Source organism: Akebia trifoliata, chromosome 12, assembly GCF_017979445.1.
Source record: "Akebia trifoliata isolate Shusen 1 chromosome 12, ASM1797944v1, whole genome shotgun sequence".
NCBI lineage: Eukaryota > Viridiplantae > Streptophyta > Magnoliopsida > Ranunculales > Lardizabalaceae > Akebia > Akebia trifoliata.
Genome location: NC_141386.1, coordinates 26,859,476 through 26,877,512, shown reverse-complemented (window position 1 = coordinate 26,877,512; position 18,037 = coordinate 26,859,476). Strand labels below are relative to the sequence as shown.

At 32.3% G+C, this 18,037-nt stretch overlaps 2 protein-coding genes across 2 annotated transcripts; both read right to left on the bottom strand.

Moving 5' to 3' along the window:
• Positions 1-706: 706 nt before the first annotated feature.
• On the bottom strand, positions 707-1,159 carry LOC147389210 (stress induced protein). Its single transcript, XM_086419753.1, has one exon. It carries the CDS (start codon positions 1,157-1,159, stop codon positions 707-709), a length of 453 nt encoding a protein of 150 aa, XP_086275879.1.
• Positions 1,160-16,747: 15,588 nt separating this feature from the next.
• On the bottom strand, positions 16,748-17,631 carry LOC147389209 (ethylene-responsive transcription factor ERF084-like). The gene has a single exon (XM_086419752.1). The coding sequence runs from the start codon at positions 17,629-17,631 to the stop codon at positions 16,816-16,818; it is 816 nt and encodes a 271-aa protein (XP_086275878.1). The 3' UTR covers positions 16,748-16,815.
• Positions 17,632-18,037: the final 406 nt, after the last annotated feature.

Sequence of the window (18,037 nt, the reverse complement as noted above, 5' to 3'; positions counted from 1 at the left end):
GTTAACCATGTAACTCTTTGTGCATAATTACGACTAATGATAAACGGACTTGAAAAGACTTATTCGATATGTACTCGGTCAACATGACAAGTGCACAGAACCATAAATCTTTTTTCCTTCTATATCCCAAAGAAAAGATCTATTATTTTGTGCACTTACCACATCAACCAAGTGAAATTTTTTGACTCAGAATCTCGACTCAAAAACATAAAAAATAAAGATATGATAGTACAAGAAAATAATCTTTTAAAGGTTTTATTTTTCCTTAATCCTTAATTAATGCCGCATATTTAAACATACCCTACTAGATTTAAAAGATCACTAATGCTTGGGAGCATTGGATTTATTGCGATTCTCACATTTCTGATGTGGCGATGCACACATAAGTGAAGAAGCTTTTTACTCGTATCTCAAGAAAACAGATCTACAGTTATGTGCACAGCCACTTAAGAAATGTGAGAATTGCAGTAAATCCCAATGTCAAAATTTATCAATTTCGACAATTTCTAATTGTAAACACTGAATTCACCCTTCATATGAGAAAATTTCAGGCAAGAGAGAGGGAATTGGTCAAAAGTCAAAACCATAACACGAGGGAAACAATAATAATTACTTTTTATCAAGAGTCATTTACAATATAATAAATTAAATAGGGAGGCAATTAAAAAATCATAATTTTTATCAGGATAATCAACACCGAGTCGGATCAGATGGGCACTGACGTTGATCCGAACCCGTTACGAAACAAGAGATCATCTTCCTTGTCGAAGCTGCCTCCATCGAAATTAAGAGCATAGCTTCTAGGATCATACCCATATTGAGGAGAAGTAGGATTCCTGCTTTTCTTGTAATTGCTTAGTTTACGAATGAAATTTTTCCATTTAGGCCCTGCTATTCTCTCTGATATTTCTTTCAACCCCTTCCCTCTCTCCACCCACCAACTCTCCCTGCAGTCCTCTCCTGTTTGTCCTTGTTGCTGTTGCCTCTGTGATAGATTTCTATATGCACCATCTTTACATCCCCTTAGTTTGAAGCAGAAGGCATGTAAACATCCACACCCACACCCACTAGTGGTAAAGGTATCTTCAACATAGTCTTCTTCTTCTTCATGTTCTTGTAATGGTGAAACAAAGGTGGGTTTCTCATGATATGTGGCCATCAGAGGGAGAGAGAGAGAGTTGTTGTGGTTGTGGTTTTTGAGAGAATGGTTTATAAGGGTAAGACAAAGCGAGGAAGAAAGGTAGGAAATATGAGACAACGGAGGATAAGTCATTCGTTTGGCAAACGCGTTCATACGTTTTCGAGTGAAGATCTTGTACTCCAGCGAGTTGAGTAACTAAATGGCTGTTTGTCTTAGTTCAGCACTTTTTTTTTAAAGGTTTTATTTAGGCCCTTTTGGATAGAATAGGATAAATTAACTGGAAAAAGTATTTTCGAAAGAATGTACCTTTTAGAAAGTGCAAAGTAATTTTCTTTTGCTTTTTAAAAATTAAAAAAATAAAATTTTAAAAATTAATTGAAATTAGCATTTTTTTTCTTTACTTTTAAAAGTTAAAAAATTATTATTTTTAAGTCTATCCAAACAAGGTCTTAGAGATATCATTTACGTAATGTTGAAGTAACATTGTGGGAGACATCATGGGGGGATACTTCTGTGTAGGAGCCAAAGATACTTTTCATTTATGTTTTAGTAAATATTTGACTCGGGTGCTAATTGATATCTGTCTACTCAATTAGGCTAATAGAAAATGATCCAAAAAAAAAAATCTCTCATCTTCGATTTCAATAAATATTTGTAGCATCATCTTAACCTTTTTACAACTTTCAAATTTGAAGGTGAGAAAAAAAAGAAGGAAATAGAAAATGAGGAATATTGGGTGGATAAATTTTAGGTTTTCTACAAAAAGTTGAGATAAGATTGCAAAATGTTGGATTAAAGGTACGGTGAAATAGGTGAAAATGAATTTACTATAAAGATTGAAGACCTTGAACATGAAGGATATTTGAGAGAAAAATCACGGATGTTTTGGTTTAAAGTTGAAGAAAAGGGCATTTAAATAATTTTTCATTAGTCTACAAAACAAGGTGGGGGGTCAAGGGGGCATGTTGTCACCAATTTGAAATGCAGGAACGTCTCAAATATTCACCAAAATGTAGAGGGATATCTAAATTATCTTTTTTTTTAGCGAGCTCTTAATTCAACTTGATTACTTAGGCCGTTGGATTTTATTTTTAATTTCTGAGAATCATCATGACCATAAAATTATCATAGGTCCATTAGTGGGTGGATTCTATGGCCATGATGAATGACGTAATCAATGGTTGGAATTTAGAGTTAGGATAGTCCCATTGAAAATTACATAGTACAAAAAGGTTATTTTTATAATTTTGAAAAATTAATTAACGTGATTTTAAGGATGTTCAATTGCAATTTTCTTGATTTTTGATGAAAATACCCTCATTATATTAAATTTAAATGTTAAGATGGAGGTATTTTTGAAATACAAATTTTGGTGCCAAACCACTTCTACTTCCCCCTTCTCTCATTATAATAGTAAAGATATCTTGTTATATATATATGGGTCAGGTTCAAACGACAACCATTTCAACACACATATAGACAACGTGTTTTGTCTTATATGGGCAAAAATGTTTGGAATGGGCTGATTTTTTGTGAGGATGATCTCTGTGGTGAGGTGATCATCCTTGCCAAAAATCAGCTCATTATGAAACTTCTAGACCGTCCAATTTTTGTTGAAAAATTATAGACCGTCCAATTTTTGTAAATCATTTTGATGGGGTTACAAGTTTTGGAATGTGATGATTTTTTGCCAGGATGATCCCCTCATCACAGAGATCATCCTCACAAAAAATCAGCCCATTCCAAACATTTTTGCCCATATAAGACAAACACGTTGTCTATATGTGTGTAGCAATGTGTGTTGCAGGAACCCGACCCTCTATATATATATATTCTAGGGATAATTTAGTAAAATTCTCTGTGAAATTCTTAATATCCATTGCAATAGGATTTACAACAGAAAGTTAAAGTCCTTTTTTTGTTATTATTAATTAAAGGTCAAAATTTGAATTTATTCAAAATTTGATATAATAATTTAAGCTTTGAAAGGTATTTAAAAAATAAAAAAGGAGACCAACTAATTGCACATCACCCAATGTCAATTGCACTCCATCACTTAAAAAAAATCCACTTGAGCTACATTGTTAGGATTGCACTCTAAAAAAATAAAAAATTGCATTAATTTTTTTTCATCTTGAAAAATATGAGTATAATAAATATATGCAGGACTCCTCCTAATGATGGATTATTTATTTTTAATATCAGTGTAAAATTCTTTTGTAGAATGTAAGAAAAAAAAAAAAAAGCAAGAATGGGATTTTTTTTTTTTTTTTAAAAGTAAAAAAAAAAAAACAATATTTTTAGTTTGGAGTGCAATCGATTCTAGGTGATGTGCTACTAGTCCGTCTCTAAAATATTCATTGTTACTTCATTAAAAATAAAATAAATTTACTTTGGTTCAATGAAGTATATAATATTGTATTTTGCAGAGTTAAACTTAATATTGCTAATTTGACAGGGTGATTTTATTAAATTACTCATTTATTTCTAAAAACTTGAATAATAGAATTACGTGGCATGTTTTAAGACGTGGGGTGGGATTTCACTTTCTTCCTTCGGTGTACACTATATAATCCGATTCATTAATTATTAATTATCATGATATTCATTTGCCGGCCCGCGCTGTAGCTAATGTTTCTCACGCGCTTTCGTCAGTAGTTGAGAAAGGCGAACTTTCCACTCTCTCTCTCTCTCTCTCTGCTTACGTCGTGGACACAGGCTTCTCCCGTTCCGCGAAATATCATAATATCGAGTGATTGTTCGCTCACAGAACACCGTTTTTGACATGTGATGCTGGTGACATACGCAATAATAGGAGAATTTTTCTTTCTCTTACCATAGTTAAAAATCTAAATTTCTTAATAAGATCATCTTATCACATTCAAAAATATGGTCCAATAAAAAGTTTGTAGACGATGAAATTCTATGAATTTTAAAAAAATTAAAAAATTATTTTTTTCCGTTGTATTTTAATTTTAAATTTGAGTGCTTGACAGTCGTCCATTTTCAACATCATTATCAAGCTCGAAAATTTTGTTTTAATTTTTTTTCCCATATAATTTTTCATGAAATCTAGAAAATTGTGATGTTGGATTGCCAATATGATAATCCATGTAGATCCCACAATATTTTTTAAGATTTGAAATCTAAAAATAAAGATTTCTGGGTAGTGGATGTATGGGTAGGAGAGAGAAATTTCCTTTTTATTATTTATGTCATTAGAGCTACATGCCAAAACGGTGTTGGTCCGTAAGCAAATTTACTCACAGCGTTATGAGCAAACAATCATTCTAGGAAAATATTTACATATGGTCCCACTAATACTTTATTTTGATTGAACTATGACCATTTGTTTCGTTTTGTCACCAACCAATAATATCTTTATAGATTCGGCATTTGTGTTCATATTAGATGGTGAATGTATTTCTAAAGCTCATCTCATTAGGATTTCGTACTTTCTATAGATACGTTTTTTCGCTATACCTCGAGATCTCCCTTGAAAACTCCTAGTTCGGTGGACAGCCTGTTATAAGGCCACTCCGACGATCAAGTTAGAATTAGTGCCGAGCTATTATAGAGTTCTCAGAGAAGATTTTTTCTAACTTTTAACATGAGTCACAACCTAGTATTTATAGGGGTCCTGATTGATGGATCTTCCAAGATATTCTTAGTGATCTCTCTCAGAGTGGTTAACCTGCCGCTTGACTTGACAGCTGTAGGAGTTGCTACAACTGCCCTAACAAGTCTGAGGTAATTGCATCCGATCTGTCAGACTGAGTTGTCACATCTGTCCCGTCAGTGGTAGCGTTGTCACTTCTATCATGTCAGCCCTAAGTGATCTGTCCTATACATAAAGCTCGGTGCATTTTCTACATAACTCGGTGGGTCGGTAATTATCTCTCTTGGAAGTCACATGTCAATAGCTCCAAGAATTACCCTCCACACTTTCCATGTTATCTTTAGAATCGATTTAGTTAGAGAACACCTATATTTGCAAATTACTTAAAAATCTACCTTTGTAGTCCTTTGATATAATTGCACTCAACTCTATCCTTCTTCCATGAAATCCAATTATTAGAATTTGTAAGGATAAGTATGTATATCTAATCTACATATTATTGGAATACCCATAATCTTGACTAGTGGTGCATGCCCCTAACTCCCGTTTCTCTCTCTTGCCCATAGTGACAAAAAAAAAAAACTTTCTGATCTGATCACCTTGTGACATTTAAAAATATGATCCGATGCAATCATGGTTTTTAAACTCGTTATTTGGTCTCGTCTCGTTCAGCTCTGATACTGAGTTGACTCAGACGAGTCGTCTCGTTCGACATTGAGACAATGGTTTTTAACCATTTGAAAAATCTGAAAAATTCAGAAAAAATTCAGAAATGATTCCTATTAAAAAATAAACCCAAAAATATATATAATTAAAAAAAATCTTAATATACCTATCAAAATAAATAGAGTTCCATGTTTTTTTCTAAAAAAAGTGTTTATTGTGTTGATAGATGAACAATCACAGCTGCAGTATTGTTTGTCATGCTTTTTTAAATGGCATTTCTGACCCTGTGGAATATATTACATGTTTACATTCTAGAAACAAAGCATGCAATCCATAAATGTTTGCACATTGATGTTGCTTGTAAGAATGTTTTGTAAATATTTGAAGGCATGGCATGAAGCGCTTCAAAAAAATATAAAATATAAAATTAAAAAAAATTCGGTTGTTCACTTGGTGGAGAAGATGAAGAAATAATTGAGGAAAATCGATTTGGGGGTGAAATAATTGAGGATTAAGCAAAACTCGATTGTCTCGGTTAACTCGGATGAGATTTTGAAAATCTCGTCCGATACAACTCGTTTATCTCGCAAGTTAAAACAAAATCTGCGCTGCCTCATTTATCTCGTTCGTATCGCCCGAGTTTTTCGAAAATGTCGTCCGAGATGACTCGCTTATCTCACGATACGCGATCGTCTCATGACACATTGTGAGTTGGTCTCATTAGGCTCCGATACCGAGTTAACTCGGGCGATACGTCTCGATCTCCGACGAGTTTAAAAACCATGGATGCAATAAAGTTGTAAAGGACAAAATTATAAGAACTTCAAAAAAAAAAATTTAAATAGTTATTTTTCACCATTGAATTTTATTTTTCAATTTGGGTGCATAGTGGCCATCCATTTTCAACAAATTGGATCAAGCTCAAAAATTTATATATATATATATATAATATGAATATTTTCATGAAATCTAAAAGGTTGTGTTGTTGGATTGTCAATGTGATAATCAATGTGAGTCCAACGATCCATTTTAAGATTTGAAATCTAAAAAAATAAATTTGTTAGCAGCGAACAAGAGAGAAGCTCTCTTTATTGATGATGTCATTTGCGCCACATGTCAAACATTAGTTGGGTTGTAAGCAAAAATGTCAAAGGCGTACCCTTAAAACAACGTCATATTATCAGCACTCATATATATAAGGAATGCTAATGTCCAATACTTCATGGGGATATTAACATTATCCAACATTTTTTTCAATAGTACCCCTCCTCATTTTGTCTTTTAGTGAAAAAGACAAGGGTACGTTAATCTCTTACACAATAAATGCTTGTTTACTTAATAATTACTATGAGCATTTAAGTCTTTTGAATTAAGTTTTTTTTTTTTTTACTAAATATTTAGGCAATCAATGTCAACATAATAAATGTATTTATTAATGGCATAATAAATATATTTATTGTGTTAAAGACTTGTAGACACCCTTTTTTTTTCCTAGACTGAGTCTGAGAGCACCAAGAACCTTACTAGAAAGAATTTAACTCAAGTCGATTTTCAAGTGGTTGCAAGAGCCCTATATCAAAGCCAATAGACTAAATGACATTTGTTTTTAGCTTGGTATGAAGGTAACTAACAACCAGGCTTAATTTTTAGCCTGGCCATAAGTTACCAATAGTCATAAAAGAAAAATGCATGGTATGGAGATAACCAACAATCAGACTTAATTTTTAATGTGGTCATAGATCACTAATGGTCAAAAGGAGAAATTACTTAATATGGAGGTAACCAACAATCAGAAGGAAAATTTGCACTGGCCATTGATCACCTAAGGCCAATTCTATTAGACAGTTTTGAGCCTTATGCGCATTTAAATTTGTTAAAGCTAATTACCTTAAACCCATTTCTAAATCTTATTTTTCCTTAAGAAAATCCTGTTATTTTACCTTTTTACCCTTGTTTTATTTTCTCAAATAAAATTTTCATCTTTCTTTTTAGTAATTCACCAAATCTCTTAACTAGGACTTTAGTCTTGATTGGTCCCCCACTTAAGACCAATTACCCTATTAACCTTGGTTTGTTGAGACACATTAGAGGCAATCCCATTTTTACTCTTTCTACATTCTTCACCATTCAAAAAACGTTCATGGCATTCAATGTTATTTAACCAATTTTTAAAGTTTTTGACTACTTTATTCACTTAAGAATTCTCTAGAATTTGGGCCTAAAACCAACCTATCCTTAATTTATTAAAGATTCTCTCAAAGGAAATAACTAAAAAAGTAAAAAATCAACCATCTAATTACATGTCATTTGGGTTGTTTCCTTCACAATTGACTCAAGGTTAAGGTCCTAAGACCATTCTAACTATAATCAAGAATTTTCTAGAACTTTTGTATATTTACCATCATACTTATCAATGATCAAGATTGGTGAAACCCAACAAGTGGATAAAGACTATCAAGGACAAGGTTAGAAAGTAAAAATGACATTTTTCATAAAAACTTTGTTGAAAATATTGAGAATCCCATGATTTAAGATAAATTTATCTCGAAAGGTCTCCAAAAATCTTATAAATAGGATCCCCATCCAAGGCAAAAGGGGAGAGCTCAAGAAGCTAAAATTATATCTAAATCTATCTTCAAAGCTCTCTAGCTTACCAAAATTCTGTAAAAATCCATTTGCAAACCTCCAAGAAGCTCTAACCAAGAAGAAGAAGAAAAAAAAAAAGTTAATAAGGGATTGAACTCTTCATTCTCCCTTTCTAAACCTCCATCTTCTACATATCCCCTTCTTTTCATTTAAACAAGTTTATTTCATTTTTTTTGGCTTATAACAATATAAATTTTACTTACTTTGGTGAGGTAAGAGAGTAGATAGTAAAACCTTCTAGAGGTAATATTCTCCTATAAGCCTTCAATAAATTCCACGGGAACATTAGAATAATTGTTTTCTTTTTATTCTTAATGTAGATGCCCTTTATTTTCTTTAATTTCCATTGCAAGTTAGTTCTATAATAGATATTTTTATTTTATTTTCTAATAGTTTAAAAGTTAGAGAGTAATCCCTCTTTGGAGGTAATCTTCTTTTTATAAGTCCATTACATACATACACAACAAACACACACATCACATCTTTTCACTAAAATAGCTATGGGTTAAAGGTGGGGGGATCTTTCTAGATCTACATCTAACTCCCTAAGCTAATAAAAATAGTCTCAAAGATGACACACCCCATTCATAAGATCCCTAGTCTCTCTATGGTGGTGTCTAACTTATGAACACCTCCTAAAGGTTAAACCAATAAAAAAAATACTCCCAAATGAGCACATAACCTTTCAAAAGAGCCTGAGATTCAAGATAGTGAAATCCATATGAATTTTCACTAAAATCCTAGGCTCAAAAAAAATTCCAACAAGCAACATTTTTGTTTTCGCTTGCTCATTAGTTTAAATCCTTCATTTCCTAAAACTAGATTATAGCCCTTTTGTTTCTTAACTTTCTTTATAATTTCTTTTATTTTCAAAATCAAGTAAAGAGTTTCTAATCTTCAATTATGATCACATATTTGTAATCATCTTAGGGTGGATAGGATAAGGTAATTAACACTTTCCTTGTCTCTCAATCAAATCTCTTTACCTTCGAAATCCAGGTAGACCATTTCCCTTTATCTTTCGAATATGTAAGTCACTACATGCCAAAAAATAAAATTTAAGAAAACTTTTTATAGTGTTCATTTACACTTTAATTGAATGGTGACGACTCATAAACCCATGTAGATGAGCTCAAAACCTCTCAAAAGTTTTCGAAGCCCGTGTATCTACAAGACTAACATGCCCTTGTCTTTTTCTCTAAAAAGTAAAACAAAAATGAGTATTATTGAAAAAAAGTGTTGGACAATACTAACGGGTGACGTTCGAAGGCCTTAAAGAGAGCCAAACATTTTTTCAATATATAGGTTAAAAGTTTTAGAATCAGCTGATTTTTTGTAAGGATGATCTCTATGATGAGGAGATCATACTCACTAAAAATCAGCCCATTCCAAAACTTTTAACCCCATCAAAAGTGATTTACAAAAATTAGATGGTCCACGATTTTTCAACTTGTAAATTAGGATTAGAAGTTTTGGAATGAGTTGATTTTTAGTGAGGATAATCTCCTCACCATAAAGATTATTCTCACAAAAAATCAGTCCATTCCAAAACTTTATATATATATATATAAATAAGTACATTTTTTAGGTTGAGGGGCAAATGGCAACTTTTGATCTGTAATTAGTTACGAATGATTTTTTGTTCACAGCCCAACAATCATTAGACATGTGCAAATGAGATCATCCATAGAGAGAAAATTTCTCTCCTACCCACACGTCTTCTACCCACAAATTTTAATTTTAAGATTTAAAATCTTAAAATGGGTCATTGAGACCACATGGATTTTCACATTGTAAATCTAACACCACAACCTTCTAGATTTTATTAAAAAACTCATATTCAATATATATTCGAGCTTGATCAATAGAATTTAAAAATAAAATTCAACGGTGAAAAATAAAGTTTTTTTGTTTTCATTTTTTTCTTGAAGTTTGTATAATTTCTTCCTCTACAACCCCGTGACATTGGATCATGTTTTTGAAAGGCAAAAGGTCATCTGATAATAATAAAAAATTGATTTTTCATCGTGCGTAGGGGAGAGAAATTTCCTCTCTTATTGCTGATGTCATTTGCACTGCATGTCAAATGACTGTTTGGACTGTGAGCCAAAAAGCACTCATTAGTTGCACCCATGTATAGAAATTTCCATATCTTGAGGGTTCCAGATTATGAATGTAATTAATTTATAGAGCATTCGGAGACGACAAGATGTCACTAGGAGTTGTCAAGAGGCAAGACTAAAGGTCATCAAGGCTAATTGGTGTCACTATGAGTCTGTTCTTCCACTAACCTGGCCCACCTGACAAAACAAGTGTTAGGGCTTATAAACCCACAAAGGTACGACTGGGCTCAATTATTTTCAGCTCATCAAGTATGAGTTGGACTAAGGTCTAATAGTGCTTTAAGCCCGATTCGTTATTATATCTTATAAAAATATTCATAATGTACTTAATTAGATGAATATTAATAAAATAAAAATAAGTTTTATTGTATTATTGGAATTTAACTTCATTTATAATAATTATAAGTTGATAAGACATTAATTTCAACTTCGATGGAATAATCTTCATACACATAAAAAAAAATTATTTGAAAGTCACTTTTTTCATTAATAATATTGAATTCTAATCATTTTATTTTGACTCAAATTTTACCTGAGCCAAACCCAAACTCATTTGAATTGAGAATTAACCACAATTATTAGATATAGATAAAACCTTAATCTCTAATTCTTTGTCATACACCTTTATCCCTTCTTTTCCATAATTTTTATTCTTGCTAAATAATTAACTAGAAATTAGTATAGGTAGAAAGTATTTTCCAAGATAAAAACTTGAGAATCTTATGGCTATCAAAGACCTCTAATATTGCCCAACAACAAAAAAAAAAAACTTTAAATACTTTAGAAAAAATGCAAGCATGTGAGTTAGATCATGGTTAACACCTTAATAAGGCACCCCATATGGGCCTTTTGCAATTGAATACAATCTAATCTCACCAAATCCGAATGATTCACCTCTAATTTGTCTCTGTAATATTTCATATTTGACCAATCAAAGTTAGGAAAGATTAGATCAAGCAATCACTCATCCAACGAGTTCTAGGTGTCTCATAAGGGAAAGTTTAGGCTTGCATGCCTTCTTTGCATGTTCACTCTACTATTGTCTAAAGAGCTCCATATACTTTGATTTTGGGACTCATAATCTCGGCCTAGCTCACATACCATCCCAAGTGTATATTGAGCACTAGATATAAATATGTCACTCCTTGAATGAATACTCATCACTATCTTGTAATACTATAAAAAGTTTCAATGAGATGTAGTAAGGTTTCAATGGCAACAAAAAAAAAATCCAATATCAATCTTTTGCATTAAAGATTATTAGAAACAAAAAATTGCATAGAATAGCAAACAAATAATACGATTTAATTATAATCGTCAAATGCATAAACAGGAATAACCCATAATTAAAACATTTTTAAAACACTCAAATAATGTTTTTTTTTCTTTTTTGAATGAATTGGGATTGTTTTGCCGTTAGTTGATTGGGTCAAAAAATAAAAATGCACCCAATCACATACTTTGCCTCCAGATGTACAATTGAGATGTTAAATGCAGGCTAAAAGATGAATGTAATGGTAATTCATTTGAAATACGATTAATATAAAATATGATTAATTTTGTTATTAATCTTTTGTGGCATTGTAAGAATTAAAAAATAAAAAAATAAAAAAATGTAGAGGTTATTTCTTTAATGTAACTCGAATACCTCAATCTTAATTTTAATGGTGAATCTGCCTCCTTCCGTCGAGCTAGGGCATCAATATGAATTTTGCAAAATATCTTCCGATGCTCAAGCCTATATCGATATTGCAAAAAGTAATGCCTATATAGTTAAACCATCACTTAAAAGTCCATTTTTTTTACATAGACTCATCTTCTATTTATAGGCAAATCCTTTTTCTTAACTCCCTTCATAAACATGTAATCCATTTTCTTACTTAAAGGGATACTCGATGATCTTCTTTTAGATCTTTTAATTTATTAAGTGAAAATTTTTTCAAGATAAAAAATTATTTATTCAGAAAAGAACGTGATTGACATAATCAATTATTCTTAAATTTTCTGAATAATCTCTCATTCCAATTAAAGACTCTCAACGATATATTCTACTCTCTAAATAAGTAACCAACTCAACTCAGCCAAATTATAATTATGATCTGTCATGCTCGTCCAACTCCAACTCAACTCAACTCCAACTCCAACCCCCTTTATAATCTTGCCACGTGTAAGGTCATGATTCATTCCACATTCTATCCAATACAATAAAATTCATAAAAAAAAAAATCCAAATTAAAGCATGTTCTCTCTTTGAACCAAATTATGAAATAGGATGGATTGATCAAGGTGAAATGAAGATCTAGAGAGCAAAAAAAATTGTTTCCAACATATCTACATTGAAAGGATCTATTTGGATCTTTCACCTGAAAAGCTGTCTTTCCGTATTTTACGAAAAAAAAAACTTGTAATAATTATGTTGCTGTCGTGTTAAATGATTAAGTGCGCCGATCAATATTAAAAGCTCTCTCAATCTCTCACTCTTTCTTCTTCACTTGTTGTGCTCTTAAGTTTCCTATCATATCAACTTAGTAAATCCATCCCCTATATTACTTACATACACTTTAACGATAGCTTTTTGACGTCATTATTTTATATAAAATAAATACTAATTTTTAAATATTTAATTAAAGAGAGGGGAGGGTACAACAATGATATACATGACGTCACCTGTCTTTCCCAAAGTACCCTAAAAGGCTTCCACGTGTTAATCACGATAGAAGAGTTTATGTAGTTCACGTGGCTTACACGTGACTGATTACAACGACAGTCCCACTGTCACAATATATAGAAGATTATGTTGCAGAAAAGGATCTCTCTTCGTTAGACGTTTATAGATAGATATAAAAGGAATTTAAAGATGAAAATTGTCAAGTGTGAGTTCTAATATTTGAAGCCCAATTAATATTCTGAATCTAGTAGAATTAATGATGCCCGTGGACTAGAAATCTCAATGAAAATCCAACAGTCTGGCTTTTGGGTCCCACTTGCCACCAGGTTTGCCAGTTTCGGCTCATTTTGAACTCTGACGTGTGGATGAACCGCGCTCCATTTAGAAAGTCGCTTAAACTATTGTTATTTAAAAAAAAAAAAAAAAAATTATTTTTTGGGTAGATTCTATTTTCACACCAACTTTTGCTAACACCACCCGTCATACCCCAATTCTTAAACTCCTAATTTTGAACTTCAAATTTCAAAGAAACCCTCTTTTTTTTTTTTCCATGACATGTGACATTTTAAATTTATTTCACGCATTTATATTTCTGTTAAAATTTTAAACACTTCTTTAGAAGTGTATGTGTAATCCAATGAAAAAGGTTTCTTCAAAATTTTGAAGTGGGCTAACGGTTTCAAAGTTTTTTCCAAACTCGTAAGTAAATCATCTGAGAATTAACACACATCTTGAGGTGGCATTATTAAAAAGTTAGTGTAGCAATAGAAACTCTCTTCTCTTATTTTAACGTTTTTGAGAGTAAAAGAGAACTTTATTTCACTTTGAATTTATTTGGTATCGGACTTCAACTGGTTGCATCTATACACATTACACATTGGAGTAGGCAAGTCACATTACTCCCACAACTCAAAATTTATGATAAGGGCGTAAAATAAAATGATTGTAATTTTCTCTAATTTATGTTTATTAATATGAATAATTGAATTGAATTAATTTAATTCAATTAATTTAACTTGCAATAAGAGAGAGAAATAATTAGGGGACAAATGCAAGGAAGGACCAATTGTGAAAAACTCTCCTACATAAAAGAATTCCCTCTCTCTTTTTTATTTGTCTTTGTCGCAAGATTTAATTCCCTACATCTCTCTTACTTTTTCTTTGAACCGTTAGATATTGACTTTCTACAACACTACGTTCAACAATGCATTAATGTGGTAGTGTGTATAAAATCATAAATGTTTTTCACTCATACCTCAAGGAAAGGTATCTAGATGCGTTTCTATAAACATTGTCATGTTAGCGCAATGTTGAACACAGTATTGTAGGAAGTTAGTTTAATGTTTGTTCCTTTCATTTTTATTTCTTTCTCTCTATTTCCTCCACAACACAGTATTGTAGGAAGTTAGTTTAATGTTTTTTTCCTTTCATTTTTATTTCTTACTCTCTATTTCCTCCACGTGTCATCGTGTGCCTCCTCCTTCCGTATCTCTTTCCTTTTATTTTACATATTTTTCTATTTCCTCTTTTATTATAATTTTCTCTGGAATTATTTTATTCATTTTCTTCTTCAATGATTCTTCTTCTCTAACTTTTTCATATTTTTCTAGATTTTTATTCAACAATTTTATGAATTCTTTTATGAAGATTGTTTATTAAAATTTTAGATAGGACTAAGGGTGAAGTTTGAAGTTTTATAATCTTATTTTTTTAATAATGATAAATAATTTTCATAATTTTAAAATAATCTAAAGGTGATATATTTTCTTTTGTCAAATTCTATGTCTATAAATTCTTTTTGAATTTTTGTTTAACATCACATTGATTGTTTGAAATTATAGTTTATTTAAATTCAATTGGGATAAAACCATATGAAATGAAATTGTGGTTATTAAGTAGATCATCGTTGCCTTAATACTTTTTTAATTTTTGTTTTAAAACAATTTTTTTTCTATACGAAAAGTGAAAAAATCATATGTTTTCATAATTTAGGTCAAATTTTTTTCATCTCATCACATGTTTTTTTTCACATTTGATACAATCTTTATGGATTGACCTTAGACTTATGAATATTTATTACTTTACTACACACCTTACACTTGGGATTTTAAATTTACAATATTTAAACTCTTGCAATTTCTTTTGCAAATACCACATTAATGTTCAGAGGCAGACATCATTAGTGAATTAACGTTGTTGTGGATCTCGAGTTGTGGGTATTGATAAAAGTCACCTCCACATAAATAAAGATAATTAAGGAAAAATCAATAAATTTGTAAAATATTTTTCAATAAATGTAATTTTTTTCCCTAAGCATGCAAACGTATTGATCCAATGACCAACTTTCCAATCGTTGAACATTGATATATTGTTAAATTATTTTTTCATCTTAGACGACTTAAAACCAACTTCTTAAGGCCTATATATCTAAAAATAATTTCTTTGAAAATCCAAGAGCTAGAAATTACCAATAAAATCAAATTTACCTTCTTAGTACACGAGAAGGATCCAATAGTATTCCAATTCAATGTCCTATTGGATCGATTTCAAATCAACTAGTATAATCACAAATTTCTCCTATTTTTTTCTGACACTCAACATATATCTCATAGACAAGATAGGATTTAGTAAGAGTCGAAGATGATGGTTTTTTATTTGTTGAAAGAAACCCAATATCGCGAGTTGTAGATTCTTCAATTATTCGAATTAAGAGAATTCCATCCCAAGTCATGAACAATTACCTAATCCAAAACTTTGTTTCCTTAGAAGCATGTCCTACATGTATGATCTTTATTCTTCTTTGCATGCAGTAATGTTATATAAAAGTGCCAAAGAAAACGTACTAAAAGTAAATTATCCCTCTTAACAGTGATCACAAAGCAAAGGAACATTCCCTCAATCTTCCTCTCTTCCATCCACAAAAAGTTCCAGTAGAAGAGTTAGTAACCACCAACCTAGGAAGTAAGAATCATCTTGGACTGAATCAAAATCTGCTCTGAAACAACAGTCATAGGTGGGAGGGACCCACCACCCCCACTCCTACCCCCTCCTCACTCTCACTACTACGTCCACATATTATTTTCACGTAAGCCCACCTCAAATCACAGAGATGCCAATAGTAGTGTACTACTTACGAAGCCAGATTGATTAGAGTACAGCTGCATATATCTCTACCATTAACTTTAAGAAGCATCACCCCCATCTCAGCCGTACGTTGTCTCAGACGTCAAACGTACTTTGGAGAATGGAATTTTCCCAACTATTAAAAAAATAAATAAATTAGAGTGAAATCATTTGATATTAGATTTGAAGAGTAGATTACGGAGGAAGAGAAGGGAAAGGAGAAAAAGGAAAAAGATGGCGTACTACGCCCCTCCCCCGGATTTAACTCAAAAACACATCTTATCGTAATCGATTGCATTTATCCATCACGCCATCCATCCATCTCTCTCTTCACAGTTCTTCCCCCCGCGTCTTCTATGGGGGTCTTTTCAAGCTTCAATTAAATTAAATGACATGCATGAAGATTGAAGAACAAACCCATATTGGCCGATACCGATACCAAACCTACTATACTAAAGCCTTCAAACAACACAGAAAACTAAAGCAAAGAAACTGCACTAATTTTCATTTTCTCTCATTTTTCTTACACACTTATTATGGGTGCAATCTTGTTTCAAGCAAAACCATGCAAAATAGGAATAATTCATGTTCTTCTTTATCACATTTTACGTACTTATATATATATAAGAAAAAGAAGAAACCCATGAAAGAGTTAAGAGAGTGAGAGAACTAAGAAGACCAACAACAACAAAAAAAACATAAATTATAGATTCAAACGACGTTTGAAGCAGAGTATCAAGCGTACGGTTGAGATGGGAAGATATTCCTAGGAATTTCATATCAACCGTACGTTTGATGCTTGAAAAGTCCAAAACAAAAAAACAAAAAACTAAGAAGATGATGGTTTAGTAGAGTTGTTAGTGGAAATGGAGCCAACACCAAGCTTCAAATCGAGCTCCACTTTAGCTGATCTTCGTCGTTCTTCATCGTTAGAACTAAATAGGTGAGCCATGGAGGTGACAACAGCGCATTTCTTGCTGACATGAGCACTGGGTTTACTACTACCCAAACCCAACTTCTTATGTGACATCGATGAAGAAGGTGGAGAGGGAACAGGTTGAGGTATGAAAGAAGAAGAGATTGAGAAATTCGTTCGAGCTTTCGACCCTCTGAGTCGTCTCGCTGCCGAGTCGTAAGCTCGGGCAGCTTCTTCTGCCGTGTCGAACGTACCCAACCAGTGTCGACACCTGCCGATACGGTCTCGTATCTCTGCTGACCACCTCCCCCATGGCCTCTTTCGAACACCTCTAAAACTCTTCTGTTCCGAAACGCTACTAACACTCTGTTTCTCGGAACTGTTACGATCCGAAACCGTATCCGATTCTATCTTTGTATTACTACCATTGTTACAATCGTTACAACTGCTTTTGTTCCCGAAGAGGACGTGTTGTCCAACAACAGCAGCGATGCCATCAAGAACAGGTGGGTAATCTGTCTTGTCTTCTTCGAACGAAACGCTATCCGAAAAGTTTCCAGGGATTGTTTGATGATCAGTAGTGTTTGGGTTCGAAATATCTGAGAAAGAGAAATGGGTATCCGAATCAAACCCATAGTAGAACGATGGAGGTTCAGCTAGAAACTGAAACGTTTCGGCTGTGTCGAACAGCTCAGGTTTAATGAAGAACGGAAACGATTCGTTGATCATCATAACGGATACACTTAGAAGAAGAAACAGAAACAGAAATAGCTGAGTTTTGATTGTCAAGAAAATTATGAAGAACAGGGACCGATGAAAGATTTATATATTTATATTCGATAAATTATGAAAAATAAAAATAAAAAATTTATTTTAAAAATAAAATTTCAGATCTTCCTGTCATTTTTGATGGGACTGCATCCCTCGTATTAACAAGGATAGTACTTCTCTTTTCTGGAACTTCAGAGGGATATACGCTTGTTGTAGGTTGGATTTTATCCCTATCTTTTACTAAAATTACATCTAAATCACTAGGATGCTTTTAATTGAGGAATTTATTTTCTAGAAAAAGTCCAATTTTTACAAATTACACCAAGTGATTCCGGGAAAATTGATACTGTTGGAATCGTTTTCA

Bases quoted from the DNA above. Each gene is read 5' to 3' on its own strand.
- LOC147389210 (XM_086419753.1), bottom strand. From the start codon at position 1,159: ATGGCCACATATCATGAGAAACCCACCTTTGTTTCACCATTACAAGAA.
- LOC147389209 (XM_086419752.1), bottom strand. From the start codon at position 17,631: ATGATCAACGAATCGTTTCCGTTCTTCATTAAACCTGAGCTGTTCGAC.